Raw genomic sequence first — 24,485 nt, forward strand, 5'->3', positions numbered from 1 at the left:
AACTCACATGAGACTGTGAAACTGTCTTTAATTGGGGTTGAATTCCTGGCTGCAGTCCTGTTGTGTATTTTCTGTGAGACCTGGCCAGATTACTCGTCTCTGAGTTGCTCTTCTGTTCTAACAGAATGTGAATATGTTGTAGCATGTAAATTCGTTGTCAGGGAAAAAAGTCCACAAATTAGAAAGGACATCTTTAACTTAAATAAATAATAAGCATAAATAACTTAAATATGAGAAGGCAGGAGCTGATGAGACTGTTCATATGAAGAGGGATTTTGTGCTAAGGCAGGATCATGAGATCTCCAGCACTGCTCTGCATGCCCAAACTTTGACCTCATTCTCCTGGCTATAGCAGAGGAAGACAAAAGATAAGGTGGTGAAAGGGCAGTGTCTTGTGTTGTAGGGAGGAAGAGAGAAGACATAAATGAATAAGAGCCTCTGTGAGAAGGAAAAAACAGAATGGGATGGGAGGAGAAAGAAAATTAGGGAGAAAAGATTCAAGGGCATCTACTCTGCAGGAGGATGGGAGAGAGCAGAGACGAGCAGTTAAGTAGCAAAATAAAAAGGAAAAACATTTACAGTACAGAGACAGGAATCCAAAGGCCTAAGTACAAGGATATAAAAGGTTGAAGAATTATCATCAGACTTACTAGAAATGAAAAATCATCTTGCAAGCATAAAGACACCTACATGGGTAGTGATTGAACATAGGAGGGAGTGGCAGTTACTCTTTTCTTCCTAGGTCATACCTTATTGCAGTTTTGAAGGATTTGAAAATTTTGAAATATTAGAGAAGCTATTTTTCTGAGATGTACTGCTTTGAGGTGTAAGCCTAAGGGAACAAAGGTTGTTTCTGCAGGTGTTGAGTTGTTTTTTTCCAGGTCTAATAGCTTATAGGATTTTGTGTAGATCTGGTTGCACCTGGGTAACTGAAACAGTCAAATAAAACCGAGATCAGGAGATGTAGGGAAGCCTTCTTCCCATGGATTTCTGTTTGGTGACTGTTTTTAGTATTTAGGAGGAGCTTTTTTTTTCAGGTGAAAGCTTTTTCTTTTGTTGGGTCACTTAAAGTGGCTCACTTACTTGTGGAGTCTCTGGTGCCTGGTGATGCATAATGTCACGCTGAAATCTTTACCTCCGCTGGGGCACTCAACGGTTCTCTCTTCTATTTGCCATCTAGCATGTTCTAGGTTTCCTGAATCTCCTAGGTAGTTTATGTCTTTGAGATCTCTCTCTTCTGGGTGAATTACTCTTTAGGCTCCATTGACTATAATGATTAAGATGTCTACTGGCTGTAATGGGAACATAAAGACATGTAGCTCCTAGATAAATGCATACATGATAGATGCATTATGAAGGTATTTTAGTCTTGAATTTACTTTCATCTTGTACGATGGCTTTGCTTCACATATTTTCCAGTGAGAAACCTTCCTAAATATTCAAGTAATACATTCCTGGTGGCACTGTTGGAAAAATATGCCTTAGATCATGCTTCTTACTCTATCAACTCTGGAGCACATAAATTCACAACTGTTAAAATCAGCAGCCAAAATATTTATCTGTCAATTAAAATACAAACTAAAAGGTGGATTTGTTGTAAGCTTTGGGTAAAGATTTGCATGGTTTCATTTCCATTCAAAACATTCTGATTATGGCTAGTTTCATATCGTGCATAAGTTATAGGTATGTTACATGATCTTTGGAGCAGTGAAAAATGTACTAAGGTATTATAATTTGAGTTTCTTGCGAAGTCCTTTTTGTCTAGACTTGAAATTTTGCTCCACACAAGTAGAACCTGCTCTTTCTCAGGTGAGGTTTATGACAATGTAAATACCCCTGAACTAATGTAAAGGTGGTTTGGCAGAACAAAGAATCAGAGGTGTAATATTTTCTTCAAAGAAAAGAAGACGACAAATATTCCCAATGGCCAAATTTTCCAGAAGTGCTCATCTCTTTTGGGTGCTCAGCTTGAGATACCATGGATTCATTTGACTCGGTGAGTTTGCTTCTTATCATATGATGTCTTTTTTCCTTTTTTTTTTATTTGAAAATTTTGTCTGTGGAGCACTTACTTGGGTGTTGCTTCTCATGTCTCTTTTCTTTTCACTTTGACCTTGATCTTTTACTTGTCTGCAAGACAAATCTTATAGAATTATCTTTCTTCCTATTATCTCCAGAGTTATCACCTGTTATTATGAATTATCATGTGATTTATTCTTTCTATGTTGATTCCCACATAAATGTATATGTAGAATGTTGTCTTTTGGCCAAAATTCTTTCCAAAATTCCAAAGGCTAAATACTTTTCTGGCCTGTTGCTAATCTGTGCTTGAGTACAGTACAAGGAGCCTGAGAAACAATACTGTCATTGAGAAAAAAAATGTGAACCCACTGCCTACTTACTGCTCAGGAATTCCGTATTGCTCGGGTGAGTTGTGTTTAGTGGTTTCTTTGCCTGTACCTTTGAGTATTCTTTTTCTTTATTTCCTCTCTTGCAAAAAAAAAAGTATTAATCCCCGAAATGTGTTGGCATCCGTATGGGTTTATTTGTTTGCCGCCCTTTGACAGTAGGCTGAGAAGTTTGCTATTGGGGGTGAACCTGGGCACAAATCCAGGCTCCAGGGTAGCTGAAACACTGTTTTCCTGTACGTTCAGAGTAAAGCCTAAATCATTTAACTAATAAATTTAACACAGCTTCAGGTGTGGTAGCATGAGCTGGTAGCTCAGAAGTGTGGACAAGGCAGCGCGGTTACCATTTGGATGAAGGGGGCTTTGACCGCTGCTCGCGTGCTCAGATTCGCTGCCTGAAAAGTCCTTTGATAGCTGCAGGCAAGCAGTTCTGGGCGGTAGTGCCAATGCACAGCCCTACTCATTTTTCAGGAGATAGTAAAACCCCATAGTAAATAAAAAGTCATTCAGCATGCTATTTTGTAAACCGGTATAGTGCTGATATTGTGCGGCCCTAACAGCGGCTCCTTTATTTAAGCACAATGGTCGCGGGGAAGCTGTGGGAACTTCTTGACAGCGAGGTACTAAGAAACGGACAGTGCCTGCTGTTTTCCCAATGACTAATTGAAAGACAACTGTCTTTTTGTAATTTTCCTCGGTGTCTTCCGTGGCTCAGCGTGTCATGCAGTGGCATGTGGTTGCCGATGCTGGCAAGCCTGACGCGGGCACCGACATGTGATGCCAGGATATGGGATCTGTCCATCCTTTTTCTGTTCGTCCAGGTGCTCCCCCCCGGCCAGGGAGGGCGCTCCCAAAATGTTGATGCATTACTGAGGACCAGAGGCTACATCTGTACTAGTACTGCATGCTGTAGCTACGCCTGGTTTTGTAAAATTGTGTAGTGGTGATGGAGGGCAGTAATCATAAGAAAAGCTATGTATGTGCCACTCTTCTACTCACAGTTTTCTTTCCCCTGCTCACTAAGTAGTCTCCATGTTATCATCTATCCGCTATTCCTTTCCTTCACACTAACTTCTCTCAAAATGACAGATTTCTCCTTCCTCGTGTACTGCATTAGAAGCACTTTTCTTTGCCTTGCCTTGCCTTGCCTTGCCTTGCCTGCCTCAGTACCTCGCCTTTTTCTGTGCTTACTCTTTCTGTCTCATATAGGATCTCAAATGGCAGTAGGCATCTTCCTATGGGTGTCTGAACTGTGCCAGTCTTGATTTTAATGGCTGCTGGGATGCATATGTTGTGTATAGAAACTTCAGTTCAGGGGTTTCATCAGCTAGCTGAATCCTAGCCATGTTTTTTGATTTTTTTTTTTTTTTGGAGGTGCAGATGAACGTATGTTCACTTTAATTGCTCTCAGATGGCATGTTGGCAACTGTGGTTCAAGACACTGCCTGACCTAGATTCCAAGACTGATCTTTTCCACGCCACAGAGGTGCGTTCAGGTGCTGAGTAGTATAGAGAGGTGTGTTGTTCAGAGTGGTTTTGAGTTAGTGCCTCCATTTACAATTCCTGAGCTTCTTCAACACATTTTTCCAGCAATTAGTCTCACTTTCTGGCTTTTTCACATGTAACCTTGAGAGCAACAGGCAAAAGCAGTTCCAGGTAAATTGAATCCTAAGGGACATGAGTTGAAACCCATTTCAGACTATGTGGTATTGCTAATGGGCTTTGTACTTCCAAAAATTAAGTAGGATCATATTTTAGTTTGTCTGGCAAGTAATACATTTTTTATATAAGATTGGAGAACCCGAAAGTGCTGATGACAGCGTCTGCAGTGTGGATGCTGCATGATGGTCGTTAAGTTTGCTGCGTAGATAATAGACTTCTTGTGCCAGAATGGTGTGGTTGAACATCCATGGAAATATTGAATAGTACAGACACAACCACAGCTGTTTTCATTATACGTACTTGCAAATACGGCTAAACAATGTGGAGGGGGGGAGGTGGAGAAAGCTTTCAGTGAAGCACAAGGAGTTACCAGTTTTTATTCAGTATGGTGGAGCTGAATTAAGAGCTTGCTCCAGACTCCTCTCATGACTTATCACTACTTTATTTTGATTTATTCATGTTATTCCTCTAGCACACAGGAGTTGCATTGTGGGCAAGAACTGCTGCATGCTAGCAGCTTTTTAAAGTAACTTTTGTCGATGTCCTGAACAAAACCACTTGTCTGCATGTCCGGTGTGTGTATTGATCTTACAGTCTGTCAGGTGGGTAATAAATGTTCAGCGCTGGCAGTTCTGAAGATCTAGCAGCCAGACCAGCCCCAAAACAACCTCTGATGTAATGATGGGGAAAGGATTAGAGAGCAAACAAGGACCACTCACCCTTTAAAAAACATTAAATAATTTATTTTGCATGTGAAAAGGCTATTAAGAAGGGAACCCTTCTCTGCTTGCCACTCAGATGTTTACAGTACAAGTGCTGGAGCTCTGCAGTCAGCGGGTGGAGTCTCCATCCCAAACTGTTATTACCTGGTTTGTTACTTTTTGTTAATGCTGCACCTGTATCCTCTGCATGTCCAGTTCATTTTCTACTGCTACTGCTTTAGTGGAAAGTCTTATCTTGCAGTGAATGAACTGAAAAGAGGTTTCCTCTTCTATTTATCATCTATTTACAGGGTTTTGATTAAAAGAACAAGCCGGTTTCTCCAGCCACCTCAGCTAAAACAAGGCCATCAACTTCTCAGAGCTCATAAAAGACTTGGAGAAATAAATCTGAGACATTCACCCTCCTGACAAGCTGCCAGAGCCTGCAGAACTTGCTCTCACGCTGGCATCTTTTCTGCCCTTGATGTCATGTGCAAAACACGAGGATTTGTGCCGTGCTAATCCCTCTAATGAGGGCTTCTCCCAACCTCTATATAAACTCTGCTCAAAGCCGTGGCTGCTGGGCAGGCACCGCAGAGCCAAAGCGCCTGTCTTTTGAACCGCATTCAAGGCAATTAGAGACTGGGATTAAACACACACGCGACACCGGCATCCTCAGCATCGAAAGGGATTATCCCGGTCGGCAGGGGCATGGAGCTGCGGCGAGGCCAGCTTGTCCCACGACGGAGATCTCCCTGCTCCGCTCGCACAGGTTCAGCGGAGAGGCAGAGCTTGCACCCAGTCGTAATGGGAGCCCTGAGGTGGCTTTTCTGGGCCGGGCTGGGCTACCTGAGCTGCTGTCCCCCCCGGGCACAGGCGCAGTTCCCCCGCGCCTGCATGACGGTGGACGCCCTTCGCTTGAAGCGCTGCTGCCCAGCTTTGGGGACGGAGCCAGGCAATGTCTGTGGGTCCCTGCAGGGCAGGGGATGGTGTCAAGGGGTGCAGGTGGACACTCAGCCCTGGAGTGGCCCCTACACCCTTCGAAATGTGGATGATCGGGAACGGTGGCCCCTCAAGTTCTTCAACCAGAGCTGTCGGTGCACAGGTGAGAGGGGTGCTAGGGTGAGGAGGGGGATGGATGGGTCTGCTAACATTGCTCTGAAGGCGAGAAACATTCCTGGTGGCATAAGGCATCAAGCAGACTTCAAATAGTATCAGTTTCCTAAAAATACTGTCATGTTCATGATACTGTCAGCACTTTTTTGGAGCAACAGAGTTGAAAAAGTGTTTTTTCTCATGCAAACTTCTTGGTTTTCCTCTCCCGCCCTGGTCCCTGTAGACACCCATCACCTTTCTCTGCAGAGTTTTGGATGTTTCAGTGCTGCATTCAAACCTCTGTCCCAGCTAATCATGGCTCAGTGAACCTGGATCAATGTGCATTGATCAGATTTATTCCTCTTGGAGTAGTACTTTGCAGCACAGTATAACCCTGTGCGCTGAAAACAGATGGATGTCTGGCTGTGGTCTTTCCCAGGGTCTTTAACTAAGTCTACAACTCGCTTTGATCCAAAGGGGGTCTGTACAACCACCAAGGAGGCCATCCTGTCCTTTCCCTCCCCATCTCCAGCCGCTCCTTCCCACCCATGACTTTATGTGGACTTCCATGTTCACGTGCTGGAGGTGAAGCCAATCAGGGTGCTTGAAGGCTAACCTGGCCAAAACGATCAAGTTTTTATAAGACCGGTTCACTAGTACCGTCAGGAGGGAGGGAATGGGAAGGTGAGGTCAGGGCAGGAGAAGGCGACAGGACCCTTTTTCAGCAGCAGCCCCGCTTGAAGGAGGGGTAAAACGAGCAGGAACCGCAGCCTCAGCCCAGGAGATGGTACCAGCAGTCAGGCACAAGGCTTGTCTCAAGCACCAAAGTCACCTGCTAGGCAGGTTTCAAATGCAGCCTGGGGTTTCTTGTTGGAAACACAAAGTTGTTTGAATTTTCTAACATGGGAAGAATAGCCTGCTTTCCTTCAACCTGATTCTTAGAACTCGCTGAACTGTTTTGTTGAAAATGTACCTCAGCTTTCACTATCAAAAAAGCCCAGATCAATCTGAGAGAGAAGCGTGGCAGAAAATTTCAGCCCACGAGGTTAAGTTTGGCAATGCTGTTATCAACTGAAAGCAGAGGGGTAGTGACAGATGACTTAAATGGATAGATGGTGTTACTGAAGCTCCTCAAAATAATAACAACAGGCTTTGGAGCGTAAATAATTTTTTATCTGTTCCTTTGACTGGATTTCAAATACTTGCATGGAAGTACTTTTCTAGACACTTTACAAAAAAAAAGATGGATGTAGGTTTTTTGTGTGGGTTGTTTTGGGTTTTTTTTGTTTGTTTGGTTTTTTTTTTCATTTTAAAGGCTCTTATGTACCTCCAAAACTAAAGTCAGGAATCACCTAGAGACACGTACCCTAAGTCAGAAGAGCACTGAAGTACATGAGCATACACTGATATTTATGCAGCCTGAGTAATTAGGGCATCAAAACCTGGGAGTAAATAGAACAGCAGTGTAGACAGGCATGGTCTGTATAGGCAGACATTAGTTTGCTTATCCAAGTAGAGGTAAACACTAGTATTTGATATTTGCAGGGCTGGGTCCCAAGTTATGTGACCAGAATATAGTGGTGTTTCTGCTCTCCTCCCCTCTTTAAATCTGGTTTCTCTGCATTTCTATTCTGTTGGGGTTTTTTTCACTTCTTGTATTCCTCTTTCTCCTTTGTTTCCTCTTTGTATTTCCTCCACTCCTTTGTATTCCTCTTGCAGCCTTTGTTATCTAAATATACCAGTGATAAAACATTAAGGTGGCAGACATCCTTAAGGATGATTTTCAGAAAGGTTTCCTGGGCTCTACTTTGCTGTGGTCTGCTTGATGCTGCATGCAAAGGCATTTCTGGGAGAATGCTAAGAAGTTCACAGCTGCATGGGATTTGAATTAGATTTGATGTTTTTACAGTGCTGATGATTGTGCATCTGTGTCTATTAGTATTTTATTTAATTTTTTTTACTCTGTTTTATGTACTGGTTCGCTATCTGCACACCAGAGTTTTAAGTAGTGTGATGTGTGGTCTTTGTTAGGCATCTAGGGCTGTGGTACCTATGGTAGTAAATTAAATATGCTCATTCAAAGGGATTTGGAAGAGTGCGCATCTCTACTCCTATGGTATCTTATTTTCCAAATGAATGTTATGTGCAAACTGCTTATGTGAAATGGTTCCTGGCTTGTGCAAACTCCAGCCTGTGCCAAGGCTTGCTCTAGTGTTTTAACAATATAAACGGTCGTGTGCCGGTGCTGTCTTGGCACTGTTTAATTTATAGTTTAGACAGGGCATAAATAGGAACCCTAACTGCCACGTAGCTGATCATATGTGGTTAGACAGTGCCATTTAAACGTATGACAAAGCTGATGGCTGTGCAGTAGGAAACCTGGAGGAGCTATGAGGAACAGGGGCCAGGATTTTCCAAAGGGGCATTCTAGAGTTCTCACAATAAATTAATCCATTTGAGCTTTCTGCTAACAAGTTAATAACTAAGGATAAAAGGAACTCTGAACATTTGGCCGTCTGTTGTAGCTGTTCACTGGGATAAAACTGTCTTCAAATCATATCCATCCAGGTCTGGATGCTGAACATTTCTGGAAAAAACCCAACGCAACAACCCAGAAAGATCCGGCTTTACTTCCCACTTTTTGTATAAAGAGCCATGGTCAAAAAGACAATTATAAGTCCGTTGTCAGGATGCTGCTTGCTGCATGTTTTACGCAGTGTGTTGGTGGCAGCAAAAATATAATCTCTAGAAAAAAGATGTGATTATGGCATGAATGTAGCTGGGAGGTAGCAAAGAGTTTTTAGTTCCTGTCTAATTTCAGTTTTGAATCCATTTTATGTGTTCTACAATTGGTTTGGGTGCACCTAATTTTAATTCAATTTATTTAAGTTCTTAAACTGAAGTGACTTGATGAGAGTTCTTGACAGTGTGCTGTACTATGTGAAGGGGAATATGGTCATTTGTATTTCAATAAGCTGTATATATTGAATTAGACAAAATGTTGGACATACTAGTCTAGTAGACCCTGAAAATTGGCACTTGTAGTTAATTACACAACAAAGGAGTATTTCAATGGGATAGTTAAATTTAGTTTAGAAGAGTACTCTTTTAGAAGACTTATGAACTAAATGCTATTTTGAGTTCTAAAGGGTAAAATTGTACTAATGGGATACAGATCTAGTATAGCATTTAAAAAATTCAATACAGAAGATTATTGTGAAAAAAACACTGCAGTCAGTCATGTGTTTGCTAGCACAGACTGTGACAGTGATTAAACAATGACGTAGTTTGAGTTCACTGAGGAGTTAAACATAATTATCATTATTTTATTTTTTCTGCCACTTTCTAAGGTTGACATGTGCTGAACTGTTACTCTATTTCTTTTTCCATAGAAGAAGTGTTTTAAGAAAAAAAAAAATCTTTTCACATTCCTGTGCAATATATAATCAAGCTGGGGACAGGAGGTTTAAATTCTATTCATAGAATCATAGAATGGTTTGGGTTGGAAGGGACCTCAAAGATCATCTAGTTCCAACCCCCCTGCCATGGGCAGGGACACCCTCCACTAGACCACATTGCCCAAAGCCCCATCCAACCTGGCCTTGAACACTGCCAGGGAGGGGGCATCCACAACCTCTCGGGGCAACCTGTTCCAGTGCCTCACCACTCTCAGAGAACAATTCCTAATATCTAATCTAAATCTACCCTCTTTTAGTTTAAACTCATTCCCCCTTGTCCTGTCACTACACTCCCTGATAAACAGTCCCTCACCATCTTTCCTGTAGGCCCCTTCAGGTACTGGAAGGCCACAATTAGATCTCCCCGGAGCCTTCTCTTCTCCAGGCTGAACAACCCCAACTCTCTCAGCCTGTCCTCATAGGAGAGGTGCTCCAGCCCTCCGATCAGCTTCGTGGCCCTTCTCTGGACTCGCTCCAACAGCTCCATGTCTCTCCTGTACTGGGGCCCCCAGACCTGGATGCAGGACTCCAGGTGGGGTCTCACCAGAGCAGAGTAGAGGGGCAGGATCACCTCCCTCGACCTGCTGGTCACACTTCATTAGATGCAGCCCAGGACACAGTTGGCTTTCTGGGCTGCAAGCACACACTGCCGGCTCATGTTGAGTTTCTTGTCCATCAGCACCCCTAAGTCCTTCTCCTCAGGGCATCTCTCAATCCATTCTCTGCCCAGCCTGTCTTTGTGCTTGGGATTGCACTGACCCACATGCAGGACCTTGCACTTGGCCTTGTTGAACTTCATGCAGTTCACATAGGCCCATCTCTCAAGCCTGTCAAGGTCCCTCTGGATGGCATCTCTTCCCTCCAGTGTGTCGACCACACCACACAGCTTGGTGTTGTCGTCAAACTTGCTGAGGGTGCACTCGATCCCGCTGTCCTTGTTGCCGACAAAGATGTTGAACAGCGCCGGTCCCAGTACCAACCCCTGAGGAGCGCCACTCGTCACCGTTCTCCACTTGGACATTGAGCCATTGACCACAACTCTTTGAGTGCGACCATCCAGCCAATTCCTTATCCACCGAGTGGTCCATCCATCAAATCCATGTCTCTCCAACTTAGAGACAAGCACGTTGTGTGGGTCAGTGTCAAATGCCTTGCACAGGTCCAGGTAGATGATGTCAGTTGCTCTTCCCTTGTCCACTAATGCTGTAACCCCATCATGGAAAGCCATTCTTTAGCTGTAAGCAAACTGCCAGTTAGGCCATGTAGCTGATATGATGGCCCTGTCATTAGGCAAAAATGAGCTTTTGAAGTAGTTATAAAATACACTTCATTTACTTATTGAAGGGCAACGTGGCTGTAGGATAATACTAAATTATAACCATATCTTTATGACTGTGTTAGAGTCTGTGCTAGGTAAAGATCTTCCACACCCTGCAGCCTAAGAGTATGTCCAGATAAAGAGCTAGAAGACCTAACCATTTGTCTCACATGGTAGCAATCCTGATGCTACCCCTGGAATACTGCAGTATGCTCGTATTTCAAATCTAATGTAACTCCTGTTTTAATGCAATGGCTAAACAAGTCTGAAAAGAAGTCCTTTCTCCCCATCTGATAAATGATGTGTATTAAGCTGGTCTCTGTGGAAGGAAGAGCCATGGCAGCTGCTCAGATTTCATCTTTGCACAATGAAACAAGGCAGCAGATGGTGAGTGTTGGATGGGTTCCTTCTTACTGAAGAAAAGACACTGAGTTGATGGAGTTACTAATTTGTGTTACGCCCAGTGTCTGAAGGCCAACCATGTTCTGTGACTGTTCAGAGGTAGAAAAATCCCTGTCTGTGAGCGCAGGCAATCACTGGGGTTGAGGAGGAGCTACTGTGGTACATGGTAATTGGTGTTAGCATACAGCAGTGAAGTGTATGAACACATACCAAGTGTCGTGTCATGTCATAAGACATGTCATTTTATCAGTGTCATGCCCATGGATTGACCCAATGGGAGAAGTAGCATGGCAATAGTGCCTACAGAAACAGCCAGATTCACCCAACTTGACTGGGAAAGAGCACCATTAGTGATGGTGAGATTAGGCACAGAAGACAGTTCCTGAGGCATGTGATCCCATCTCTAGACAAAAGGGTTAGTGGGGAAGACATCCCAGATGATTTTTTGTTTTTCCCAATGACAGTACAGTTGTCATTCCTGAAAGACATGGTAGGAGCAGGGAGCATCTGGACCCCATCTGTGACATGATCTCCCATCTGTGTGCCAGAACAACCTCCCACACTATATTCTGTAGGAACCACAAGAGGTGAGAATAACTTCGGTTGTCCCTGGCATAACTTCAGAGAGGTAGTACATAGAATTGCTAAGTATTAGTCACCGAAGGCAAAAAAAATGCTAAATGCTAAATCCTTCCATGTTTCTATGGCCCCTGTGTTCAAAAAAATCTTAAAAGGGTCTCAGTATCTTGCTGAAAATGTCTACTGGGCTATATCCTGATAATATGAAATTACTTTTCCTGCTGTCCTGGGGCTGTACCATTGAAGTCCAACATCACCAGCGTAGCAGACATTGAAGTTAAGTTGTAAGAGACTGGGACATGCATTTCACAGTGCTATCATGTGGGAAGTCCACAAGGCAGTAAATGAACTTTGTAAAAACAGCGATGTATCATTTCCAGACCAGTGACCTGGTAGAGTGCTTTAGAAACAAATGCTGAAAAAGTGGTTTGGGTGGGACATAAAAAACCTGTGTCTGAGTACTGCAGTCATTCCTGTTTGCAATGTGGGAAATCCCACAGACCTCCATCAGCTTCTCACCATTTCAGCTGCTGCATAACGACAGTCCTGTGATGCATGGAGTCTATTGAAAGACAACGACAAAAAGCAACTTTCGATTTCATGAAGTGTTGTTGTGTGCATTTCTGACAAGGGAACATTGCCAAATAGGCCTGAGGATGTTACAAAAATGTTCAACGCAAACAGCAGAAATGCTGCAGTGTGAAATACCGCTTTGCCTGGAAATCAGCTCCTCCTGTTTGCCAGTCTCTTCTTCACTGCAGTCTTCCTTCTTACTCAGTAAAAGCTCATGTCCCATTGAAAAGTTCTGGTGAAGTGGTGGAAAGAATTGACCCTTGGATTATTCCTGGATTATGTGGTTAAAGGAGACAATCCTGCAGAGCATCACTTGGATATAATTAGCACCTGCCCAAGGGAAACAGGTGAGGAGTCATTGGTCCACCTGGCTCCAAACCCCATACAGGTGGAGAAAAGCTTTTTTCCCTGAGAAGATGACTTCTTATTTCAGGCTTTTGCAAATTTCTTTTCATAGCCTGAGGAGGCGCATAGAATGTACCTAAAATATGGATATTGTGCCATAAAATGATTTTGGGCATCAAGAGCTGCGTAGATTCAAATGGCCCTCACTGAGAGAGGAATAGACACCATCAGAGCCTCGACAAGTGACTGGTGGAGTCTTGTTCGGTATCAAGACCAGACAGGACAAACCTGGTTCTGCACTAACTTTGGTTCTGTTAGTGCTATATTTCAATATGATGCTTACCCAATGCTGTGAATTGATGGGTCATTTGAATTACTGGAAGTGTGACCACCAATCTCAAAAAAGGTTGTTGACGGATCTTGTCCTGGTTTCATGGTTAATTCCTGCTTTGCCCCCCTTCTCTTGGAAAGGATCGAATCATACATTTGAGTGTGACAGGACAACAGCTGCTTTCCAGAAGTTCATGATCCATGTACTGAAATTTGTGCAATACACGTGGCCCAGTTAGGCAATGTTGCAAGATATTCCTGATGATTTGTCACCTAGCCTGTACAGGCTGGAGTATGTGACGAGCCCTGATAGCTAGGCTGAGTTGTCAAGAATGAGCAAGTATACAGTTAGTGGAGTACACCAAAATCACAACTCCAATCGTGCTCTTCAGATGGGACTGTCAAGATAGCGTGATAAAATCGACCTTCCATGTTGCTCCCCTGCCATCTTAATCTCTGCCCTCATCATAATAACATATCCATGCAATCTTCTTTCTTTTATAAAACTATAAACTACTTGCTTTTTCTGGCTTAAGTCACCACCCCCCCAAACCGATGCAGACAGCTAGTTTCTGGTGCCGTCTGTCCTAACTGGAACATGGCAGCTGAGCCCAGCTGCTTCTGCGTGCATCAGGATGAAACGTAAGCCATACACCTGGAAACTGTCCTCATGGTATGCCATTGGGCTGTGCGTGATCCAAAACCTTGTTGAAATCTTCAGTTGTGGTCCCTAACCTTAGCACTGGTCCTAAGCTTCATGATAGCATGTAAACCTATAGATCTCAGAGCCTCCTGAGTAACCATAAGTGCTCCAAATCTACAGTTAAGAGTCCTCATGTCCTCTTGGTAGGTCTCACAGGAGTCTGTCTCAAAGGTTTAGAGCTCAGCAGCCCTTATCCTAGAGCTAGCCGTAAGCTACACAGCCTTCTTGGTAGCAGCCCTCGTAACCTTGAGGATCTTTGAAATTGGTAATAAGTCCCGTAGCCCTTGACAATCTGAAGTCTTACTTTAGTGTTAACTGTTGTTTTGCTTATAGACTCAACCCTATAGCCCAGGGATATCTGACGATCCAGGAACACTTCATAAGCCATTTCCCCATCTCGGTATTAGCCCGAAGCCTGTCCTGGGTCTAGCAGTGCTGATACATGAGGGGCACAGTGAGATTTTGTGGCATTTTGGAATATTCTTGTGGAGTGACTGGGCATGTGGGGTTGGAGGGAGGGTGGGGTTACAGAATCTCAGTGCAGATTTTGGAGAATTGAGTGGAGATCCCAGGGGAGCCCTGGTTGCCCCTCCGCTCCCTCTGCACCCTGGCAGCAATGCCCACCATCCTACACCGCTGCTGCTCCAGCAGTCCGCCTGCTTGCGGGCAGGAGCGGCTGTGCGCTGCGGGAACGGTTGGGGGTTCCCTGCCTCCCCTGGCAAAGGCAAAGCGAGGTGCAGCGGGACCTTTCTGCTGCTGCTGGCGGTCTGCCACAGTGGGCAAGGGACCGTGCTGAAAGCAAGCTCTGCTTTCCTGGGCTCTTCCATCACATTAGAGGGTCTGAGCTAATAACCTAGAGCAGACCCGATTACTTGTCTTAGGAACAATGCCAGCGGGCAATGACAGTACTGCGGTGTTTCTCAGGCTTTTATTGCCACAACATTTAATAATGCTTAAACTGTGACCTGCAGCACCCCTGGTGCTTGTCCTGGATTGTGTTGGGTCCCAGATACACTGTTAACAGTTGTTAGCTTTTCCTAAGTTGCGTCCTTAAGAAAACTGTTTTGTTTGGGGATTTTTTTTTTCCTGTGCTTAAGGATCCACATGATCCAACCTTTTTTTGGGTTTGATCCTGGAAGTTTGGGAGTACTTGAGAGCCAATTGAGCAAAGCACTTCATCATGTGCTTAACCTGAAGTGCTCAGCCCTCTGTTTGGTGAGGCTCCTCACGTGCTCGAGGGCTTCATGGAGCTCTTAGCGGCTTGGGACACCAAGCTCGTTAAGCAGCACTTCACCTCCCCAACCAGCTGAGTGTGATTCTTGGCCTTGCCGTGGCTCTGGGAAGTGAGCCATCCTTCTGGTTAGGCAATTGGCAAAGCTGCCAGTCTGCTCAGCTGCTATCCCTTCCAGGAACTGATGTCTCTGGGGAAAAAGAGCATTAATTCTTAATTCTTCTGCATTTCACTGTTAGTTTTCCCTGATTCATAATGTCATGACTGCTGTCTCCCTCTTGATTCAGGAAACTTTGCTGGCTATAACTGTGGTGACTGCAAATTTGGCTGGATCGGCCCCGACTGCAACGTGAGGAAGCCACCAGTTGTCAGGAAGGATGTCCACTCCCTGACGGCAGAGGAGAGAGAGCAGTTCTTCGATGCTCTAGACCGTGCAAAGACAACCATTCACCCAGACTATGTAATTGCAACGCAGCACTGGTTAAGTCTGCTTGGCCCCACCGGAGAGGAACCGCAAATTGCCAACTGTAGTATTTATAATTACTTTGTTTGGCTCCATTACTACTCAGTCAGAGACACGCTATTAGGTTAGTGCTTTTCTTATCCAAGGGGCTCTGCAGGTAAAGGAAAGGGTGAAAAGTGTCATTGCTGAACACAGGCAAGGATGCTTAGCACAGCTGCGTTACTTCATCAAGCAGTGAGTCCCACTAGGAGCAGATATGTGGAGTGAAACAGTTGGTGCTGAGGAGCCGGTGGCCACCCGCAGTTGAGGGAGGTCTGCTTCAGACCTGCTGTGGTCTGGTGCCCACGACCAAACACCCTACAGTGGCTGGAGGACACCAGCTACAGTCCTGGTGCATCTTCTCTCTGACAGGGAGGCAGTTCGCAGGCTCCACCATTGAGTGAACTGAAGTGTGGTCAGGCAGTGACTGACTTCAAAAAGATGTTCCTAGTCCACAGGACAAGGTAGATGCAGCAGCAGTGGGAAAGGGACTTTGCAGTGGTGAAGGCAGAGACCATGCAGAGGCGTTGGGGACCAGGGTGCTATTGCTTTTTGTGGCTTCCAGCAAGTCACTAAGAATGGGATTTGCCTGACTAACCACAGCCAGCTTTTAAAACCAAACCAGGTTGGCGGTTTGGGTAACTAACCCCACTCTTTCTCCCAAATCATGATTCCTAGTCTTCATTGCTCTTCTAGACAGAAGTACCCATTTTGCAAAGCCCAACTCTTGCAGGAGGAGGCAGCAGTATGGCTTTTCTACCCAGCAGTCCTATGTGCAAGCTGAACAGCCCATCTCTACCTCCTCGCTAGATGTATCTGCTACCCTGCAGTGGGTTTTCTTCAGTCTCCTCTTCTGACACAGTTCCATTTTGCACGGCTGAAGGAAGCAGTCTTTGACCTAGCAAGAGCAAAGTTCCTTCACGGGACAGGATGGTCATGTGGAAAGGGAAAGAGGCAATTTTCAGTGCTGCTGCAGTGACAAATTCATATCTGGGTTGAAGCTTGCTTCAGTGATAAACAAATCCATATGTGTTTTGAAGCCCCTAGCCTTCGAGTGTCTCAGTTCTCATGTGTAATAAGAAAAGCACAATACAGGAAATAACAAGCACAATTTGAAGATAATTGACAAAGGATATGTTGAATTACTGTTGGCAGGTTATGGAAAATGCTGAAGTTCTTGTGACAGATGCATGGTGTAAGTCCTGCCACTGAGCAAGAGAGTGGCATAATGTGGTACATATTAGCAAGGAGCTAAGAGTTTAGACAATAAGACTGCTACTTAAAACCAATGTGAAGTTTTGAGAAGCATTGAAGTGAATACTCACAGAACAGTTTGTTTCACTTGTCCCGTGTAAGTGTTGTAGCTTCTGATATGTGTGCTCTTTTGAAAGGTGCAGAGCTGCAGGTTTTCATTTAACTCCACCCCAGGCGATAGAAGGTGCTCTGTTTCTCTCGAGTCTCATTTGTTGCCTAAGTGCTTATTTTATCTTCCCTTTGTAGGACCTGGCCGCCCCTTCACGGGTATCGATTTCTCCCATCAAGGACCTGCCTTTGTTACTTGGCATAGGTACCATTTGCTGCTGCTGGAAAGAGACTTGCAGGTTGGCTGAAGAGCCTTTCCCTTTCCTCATGCAGCTTTTCTCTTTTGCTATGTGACTTTGTTGAGCCAGGCAAGGGTAAGCTATTTCCTAGGATAGATTCTTACCCAAACTCGCAGGAGTGTTTGCTCACTGATCCTTTTTTGTTTAAAGTGAAATTAGTGCTTTCAAGATACTGAGCACTGAACAGTTCCTCACTGCGAACAACGTTGTGAAGGTTATTATGGAGATGTTTTTCTTCATCTCCACAACAGAGGACAGAAGATGTGAATTAATAGCATTTATTTGTAAAATCAAAGGAACAGCCTCATGTAAAACTTGGTAACAGATATTATCTGCTGATGTTGAAGATACCCTCCTAATGAAAGAAACTCTAAATATTACCCCCCTTTAAGTGCACCATGTTATACATTTAATGCATGCATATGTTTAGCAATATATCTTTTAAAGAAATACATGTTAATGTGCCCGGCAGTCAGTTGCCGAAGCATTGACTCATTTCCATTTGCATTACTTCTGCATTGGCAATGTTACTGTATTTCAACCTTGCAGATAATCTTGCTTGCTTGAATTCATATCTAACAAGCAAACACAAGCAAATGCACTGTATTCCTCTATTAATATAAGTTCAGATTCTTCCCCAGGGCTAGCCTTTCTGGAGCAAAAGCAAACCACATGCACAATTTTACCCATTACCCACTTACATTGCTCAGAAAGCCTCTGAATTGCTTGAGGCTCGATTAATCTCTGCTCCTGCTCAGTCTCTGAGTTGGTAGAAAGCCTAACATGGCCAAAAGCAGTGGAGGCCAACAGGAACTAGCGTTACTGTTAGTGTTACACAAGAGTAACTAGTGACAATGTCTTTGCTAGGACCGACTTAATGCCCCAAACTTTTGAAAGGAGTTGGAGAAGCTCTGTGAAGTGTGTGTAGTTGAAATGCAGAACAGATAGCAGAATATCCAGTGAAATACCCAGTGAATACCCAGTGAAACAACTTGCAGGAGTCCCTTTCTTTCTCTTTCCTTTAAAGGTGGTTCCCTGCTAACATGTTTCTGTCTGTTGCAGCGACTGATGGGCAACGACTCCTTCGCGCTGCCCTACTGGAACTTTGCCACAGGTAGAAACGAGTGCGACGTCTGCACGGACCAGCTCTTCGGAGCATCGCGGCCGGATGACCCAGGGCTGATCAGCCTGAGCTCCAGGTTCTCCCGGTGGCAAATAGTTTGTAACAGGTACGACAATATCGAGGGCAAGCTTGCATACCGATCAAACCTTGCTTTCATTCAGTACTGAGAGCGCCAGCTGCTCTCTCAGTGTGAGTGAGTGGTAGGAAAGAGCCAAGACATTTTTTTTCAAACTAGGAATCACTATCAAAGTTTGTGTGTAGATGGTGCTGTGTAAACTTTCCCCTCTGATATTATGGAAGTATATTTTTTAAGACAATTCTTTTGGTACAGGGTTTTAGTTGATTCAGTGAATCTAAGGCTGGCAAAAGTCTGAAGAGTTTGCACATTGGCAAGTACCTTTTTAAAGAAGAAATGCCTGCTGGTTCTTTGTAACAAACACCCGACTGATTTTGGCAGCAGAAACAGAGAACTGTTTTGGCATAGAGGAAGCTAGAGATAGGCTGAAAAATCTGTTCCCTTGCATTAGGTGGGATCTTAACCCTGATATGTTTGGTGCAGTTTGGGGATTGACTTCGAAGTGGCTGAGATTTCACATGGAAAGCAACACAGAGACAGCCAGGAGCTTGCTGCCAGCTCTCTGTAGGCGTATACTGATTTGGGTGAGGGCAGGGCTTTGACGTGCAAGATTTGGGCGCTACGACATAAGATGCCGCTGGTTACAATATTCATAAAATGCTCTTCTGTCAGCTCCGGGGCAGCATGCAGTCAGTCAGATGGAGGTATCAAGAGCTCAGGGCTTTTCTCTGGGTACCTAAAGAACTGCTTGAAATTCTAGCTTTAAGCACCAGTTGGCTTTAAATCTTGCCCCTACTTTTTCTCTGAGATAAATAAGGTTTTGTTTTTTCTTGAAAACTGAAGTGACTAAACTTTTGCCTTGCCAAGGCTAAACAAAGAAGGGCTTTTGTTTACTTCAGGAGTTTCTGAAAATGCTGTCTCATTTTATACTGAATAGCACAGAACTTTTTTTCACAACTGGTACACTGTTTTTCTCCTCCTCCTTCCCTCTTTCTCTCCCTGATATAAAGGACTTACTCCCCATTAGCTAGTAGGCAAACCCTGCAACAGCAGGATGTCCTCCAGGCACTGAAAAAGAGGATGTAATGCATTGCAGTGCTTTTCTTCTAAAGGGAATGAGGGATGGAAAGTGAAATCCTGTTTTCTGTCGTTCCTTGCATTTTCTTAGCCCACCCCACAGTGGGACTTTCCCGTTTATTTTCCTCTTTGTTAAGAGTTAAAAAACTAGTCCTTATCCAGAACTTAAAGTTTTTCACTTGAAAATTCAAAAGACTCTTTTAGATTGTCTGGCAAAAACTGTTCTTCCAAAGCCCTTGGGAGGGGAGTAGGCGTGAAGGGAGTTGTACTTGCCTTTGCTAAAGCATCCTCTCTCTGTGGAGGATGAGCTTGGCGAGTTGTGGTCCAGATGACTGATGGTCCACAGAGGCTGCAGAGCCACGAGAAGCCATGGCACAGTGGCTGTCCTGCGATAACTTCAGCTCCCAGGCCACGGGGGATGAACTGTGAAAATGCCAACAAGCCAGGCATCACCCCCTTCTTCCAACTTGTGCCTCTTTCTGTTTCATGCTCAGCTTGGATGACTACAACCGCCTGGTCACACTGTGCAACGGGAGTGATGAAGGGCCGCTGCGGCGGAGGCCTCCTGGGGGGTCCAGCGAGCAGCTGCCCACCGCAGAGGACGTCAGGAGGTGCCTTTCCCTGCAGGAGTTCGACAGCCCCCCCTTTTTCCGCAATTCCAGTTTCAGTTTCAGGTTTGTCCTTTGGCTCCTCCGGAGCTGGCTGGGTCATGGGTTTTCTTTACGTGTGTGTTTGTCAGCAAAATGTGGTTACTTGATGCTGCTTTTACCCATCCACAGGAATGCGCTGGAGGGCTTTGATAAATCAGGTGGAGCCCTTAATTCACCGATGCTGAGCCTTCATAATTTGGCTCACTCTTTCCTGAATGGGACCAGCGTTCTCCCTCATGCAGCCGCCAATGATCCCATCTTTGTGGTATGTCTTTTTCCCCCAGCATGAGTGGCAGTGGCTCAAAGGCAGCTGTCTCACCAGAGATTTTCAAAACAGAAGTGAATTCCCTAAAAATAAGTCCTTTAAATAGAAAAGGAGATTTTGTTTTTCTCTTTTCTTGAACATTGCCGTGCCTGTGTAATGGTCAAATAAAGAGTGAAGAAATCTCGGGGTGATTTGTGAAATATAAATAAGTTTCTAGGGAGAAGAGCTGCAATAGCTCTTCAAGTCATGCTGCCCTGAATCCTTTCATTAGGTGGTATCTAAATTTAATAGCTTATATCAGACAATTTTACAGCAACGAGATAAGCAGAAAGTGGGGTTAGTTATTTTTAGAGCAGTAGACTGAGTAGTTTGTTTCTTTGTTTAAAACTTCACAGGCTAAGAGGAATCTAATTTCAGGGTCTCTTGGGGAATTGGTACAGTGCAGCATTGCAATGAGCAGCACAAACAGCAACGTGCAAATAAAAAGCTAACAGTTGACTCTGCTTACACATCTTTCTCTCCTAATAATTTTACACCAATTTCTTTTCTTCTTTGTTAGATTAAACCACAGTGTTTGTATAGAGAAATTCTAATACAATTAATTTCTTTCTTAAGTTTATTTTAAGTTTGCTGTCTTTTGTTGGAAAAATTAGCCCAAATGCTTACATACTGGTTCTCCAGCTTATTTCCTAAATAATTCTTGAATTCCTACATAATTCCTGTCTTACACAATGTAATCTTCACTTCACTGTGCTGTAATTTTATATGCAAGATTGTTTTCCATTAGATATTTTCTAAGTTTTTTCCAGGGTGATAATTAAAAAACATAAGTGCGTCAGAAATTAATTTGAACTGCCCCAGACATTTGTAACAGTTGTCTGAACTCAACTGGGAAACAGCTTTCCTGTATTAGTGCTTCATAGACCTATAGACTCACTGGGCAAGACCTGAGCAAGTTTGTGGGTACCTGGAGCTGTGGAACTGGCGGCACATTATCAAATGAGCATGAAGGAGTCAAATTTCCTGCAATTTTCCACACCCCTTCAAAGACGAGAGAGAGTAAAATATGTTTTAGAGGTACATTCATGAGCTCAGTGGGCCCTCACCCAAGAGGATGGACCTGCCCATTCACTGCCAGCTGATATTACACTGTCCGGAGAAAGAGCTTCTTATGAACAAGCAGCAACAAGGACGTATACAGCAAAATGTCCCATGCAGGAGGTCGATTTACTCCGTTCTCATGAGCTTTCCTGGTTTCCCATTCTGTAAATCCCACCTAAATTAGATTACCCTCTTCTCTCTCAAAAGCTGCTGCCGCCTTAGGCGAGAGTGTTTTAAATGCTGTTGAATTCAGAAAGAGCCTAGTAAGTGTGCATGCCCATGCCTGGATTTGCAGGTTCTTCACTCCTTTACCGATGCCATCTTTGACGAGTGGATGAAGCGGTTTAACCCCCCTGACAACGCCTGGCCGGAGGAGCTGGCCCCCATCGGCCACAACAGACTGTATAACATGGTCCCTTTTTTCCCTCCTGTGACCAACGACGAGCTCTTCCACACAGCAGAGCAGCTCGGCTACACCTATGCCATTGACCTGCCAGGTACGTCTCAGAGGTGTGGAGGCTGTTCCAGGCCAAGAGATGAGAGCTCACGCTTTCAACGACACAGGCGTATGGAAAATAAGGCATATTTCACAAAACACTTGGGTCTATTCACCTGCTCACTAGCAATCACATATTGTAGCACACGTAGTTACAACTCACCATGTAAGCCGTAGTAACTACAAGTGTGCACATCCTTAGTTTGCTCTGCTGCAAAATGCATCACGTTGAACTGCTCTGGCATTGATGACATGCTCCTTTAGAGTTGAGGAGTCTTTGATTTTGGCTCCCGCTCCCAGTGCTGTTTGTGCCTGTTACAGGATCCTTTAACCTGTCAGAGGTCAGGCACTCTGCCAGGGAGCTCATCTGGCTAACGCCGGTCATTAGAAAATACTTATTTTGCACAGGGCCCTGGATAATACTGCACTGCGAATCTCATTAGAGGTGAACTCCATTAATCTTTGCATACCCTGGAGAGATGTACCTGGGTGTTTTCTGTTATAAACCCCCAATTTTAAAGATTTTCCGTGCACATAGGCGTGATATGCCTTAGGGTTTGTCTATTTGTTTGAAATTACCTTTGACACAAATCAAATAAAGGCAAAAAAACAAGAAAGCAAAGTATTTATGCACAAAATCCAAATCTGCAACATGACTTACAAATGTTTGTAAAAGGCACAAGTGTGAGGAATGCATGAAAACTGTGCTTCAGATGCTTTACTGAAGAGTAAATCTGAGCAGTTTCTTTCTCCCCCTCGGTATTCCTTTGAGAGGCAGTAGGTGCTTATCTAACCTATGTGGCCAGAAATTTCTTCTAAATGCTTACCATGTATTTGTGGTTTTAATCTGTGGAGACTGTTTAAAGGTCTATGGACTGCAAAAGATTGAAATCCTTGTCCTCAGGCTGCATTCGTGCAGGGGAGCCCTGACTTGTGGAAGCATGCTAGCTGCTTTTGCAATGCTTTTCTCAGGGGTGTCCCCAGAATTTCCCCTGACAATTTAAACTTCCCCTTTTATGGAGTTTAAGTTTTCCTCCCTTTGGATTACTGTCCCCCTTCCTGCTTTGGAAATGCTGCTTCCCCTTGGGCATGAGGTACCCAGAGAGGAAAAAAGGCAGCTTGTGATTCTGCTGCTTCTCAATTCCCATGTGAATAAATGGTTAGCTCACTGTGAAGGAACGTATCTATCCCTGTCTGCATGGTCTGTGTTCAGACAATAAAGTTTTTACATTCAAACCCTTCTATCTAAATATGTAACTTGCTAATTCTACGTCATGTAACCCCATTAGAAATCAACATATGTAATACATTGTTGGCTCTTACTTGAGAGATGGTAAAGTGGTAAACAATTCATTTTGGGATCTTACTGAACTTGCACATGATTGCCCTCAACTCTTTTGTTGACAGAGACTGCAGATTGGGGCACACAATAGTCTCTTTTATAGTCAGTGTGACATTTCCTTGAGCCATCTGTCTCCTTAAGCCCATATGTCTAACTAACTTCTAAATACCTTAAGTCCTTTTGAGAGTTTTTTGTGAATATTTAGTCAAATGTAATTATTGCCATCTCAGTATATGTAGCATTTTTCAGAACATGGCAGCAGGTAATTTTTGCTTCTGAAAGCATAAATGAAAACACCAAGTTATTCAGCCAAGTGGACCAGGGTTATTACAAGAATGGGCAATATTATCTTAGAAGAGAGAAGTGGTTCCCCAGAAGTGGTTCAAAATCAGAGGATGCTATCAGGAGCCGGTTGGCAGAACCACACTAAATAGTGTTTTCAGTTAAAAGTTTGACAATAGGTTGCTTTGTGGTCTCTAGGAAAAGTGGAGGGTTTTCTGTTGACCAAAATAGCTTGTAAACAGCAATGCTGAAATGTCATTATAGAAAGAATTGCTTAAATCATTCATAATTTTGGCCAAATTAGATAAGAGAATGGTCTTTTTGTCTTGTTAGTGTTAATCTTTCCCATTCTCAGTACTTTAATTTGTATGAAAGGTTGAAGTTTAAATTCAGCTGTAGACTTGTCTGACAGGAGGCATCTCTGGCTCTGGTATGTGTGTTGGTTACATGGTGCATTACCAGCTTCCCCTGCGGCCAGTGGGTCTCTAAGCCACAGAAGTAATCATAATTATCAGGCTGTGGGATATTTTCTTTCTTCCATGTGATTTGAGAAGTGAAATCATGTGCTGTCCTCACTTCAGACATTTCATATTTCCAGGTTCACTTGAAGAAACCCAAGTGTGGGCTGTCATGGTTGGATCCACAGTTGGAGGAGCACTTACAGCTCTGGCCACGCTGGTTCTGCTGCTTGTACTTTTCCAGCACCGAAGGCAGAGAAGAGGCTTTGAACCACTGATGAATGTGAGCTTCAGCCCCAAAAAGTACATGGAAGAGGCCTAATGCCCTCACTTTGTTTCTTTGCTTATTCTCGTAGGAAGTGATCTTGATTGCTTTGTTGAGATCTTAGCTAAGAGTTTATCACACCCTCCTTTGGCAGCTGACTACATTGTTCTCATTTGGGTTTTCCTGTTATCTTGTGAATTGTAGTATATGAAGTCTCTGGGTACATCTGTGCAAGGCCCAAGACAGGCCAGACTTTTCTCATTACCAACCATCATCTGGAGTGTGTGACACTTGTAAGTCATCCTCTGTAGATTTAGGCAGCTGAGAATCCAAATAGAAGAAAACTAACTTGAATAACCAAGATAATTTTCACCTCAATGTGTTTTTGATTTCATTTAGCAGCTCTAAGATGTGCTGAAAGTTATTAACTCTACATATATAT

The 24,485-nt window shown here is 43.9% G+C and overlaps 1 protein-coding gene across 2 annotated transcripts; it reads left to right on the plus strand.

Annotated features, from left to right (window-relative positions):
* The first annotated feature begins 5,356 nt into the window (after positions 1-5,356).
* On the plus strand, positions 5,357-24,485 carry DCT (dopachrome tautomerase). 2 transcript variants are annotated; one of them, XM_054842313.1, is made up of 8 exons: positions 5,357-5,876; positions 15,093-15,392; positions 16,808-16,908; positions 17,971-18,137; positions 19,679-19,858; positions 19,964-20,099; positions 21,496-21,697; positions 23,919-24,485. In XM_054842313.1, exons 1-8 carry the CDS (start codon positions 5,483-5,485, stop codon positions 24,098-24,100), a joined length of 1,662 nt encoding a protein of 553 aa, XP_054698288.1. In that variant the 5' UTR covers positions 5,357-5,482; the 3' UTR covers positions 24,101-24,485. The 2 variants fall into 2 exon arrangements, with proteins under 2 accessions (XP_054698288.1, XP_054698295.1); XM_054842320.1 differs by lacking the exon at positions 16,808-16,908 and having other exon boundaries at positions 15,093-15,265.

This window comes from Grus americana, chromosome 1, assembly GCF_028858705.1.
Source record: "Grus americana isolate bGruAme1 chromosome 1, bGruAme1.mat, whole genome shotgun sequence".
NCBI lineage: Eukaryota > Metazoa > Chordata > Aves > Gruiformes > Gruidae > Grus > Grus americana.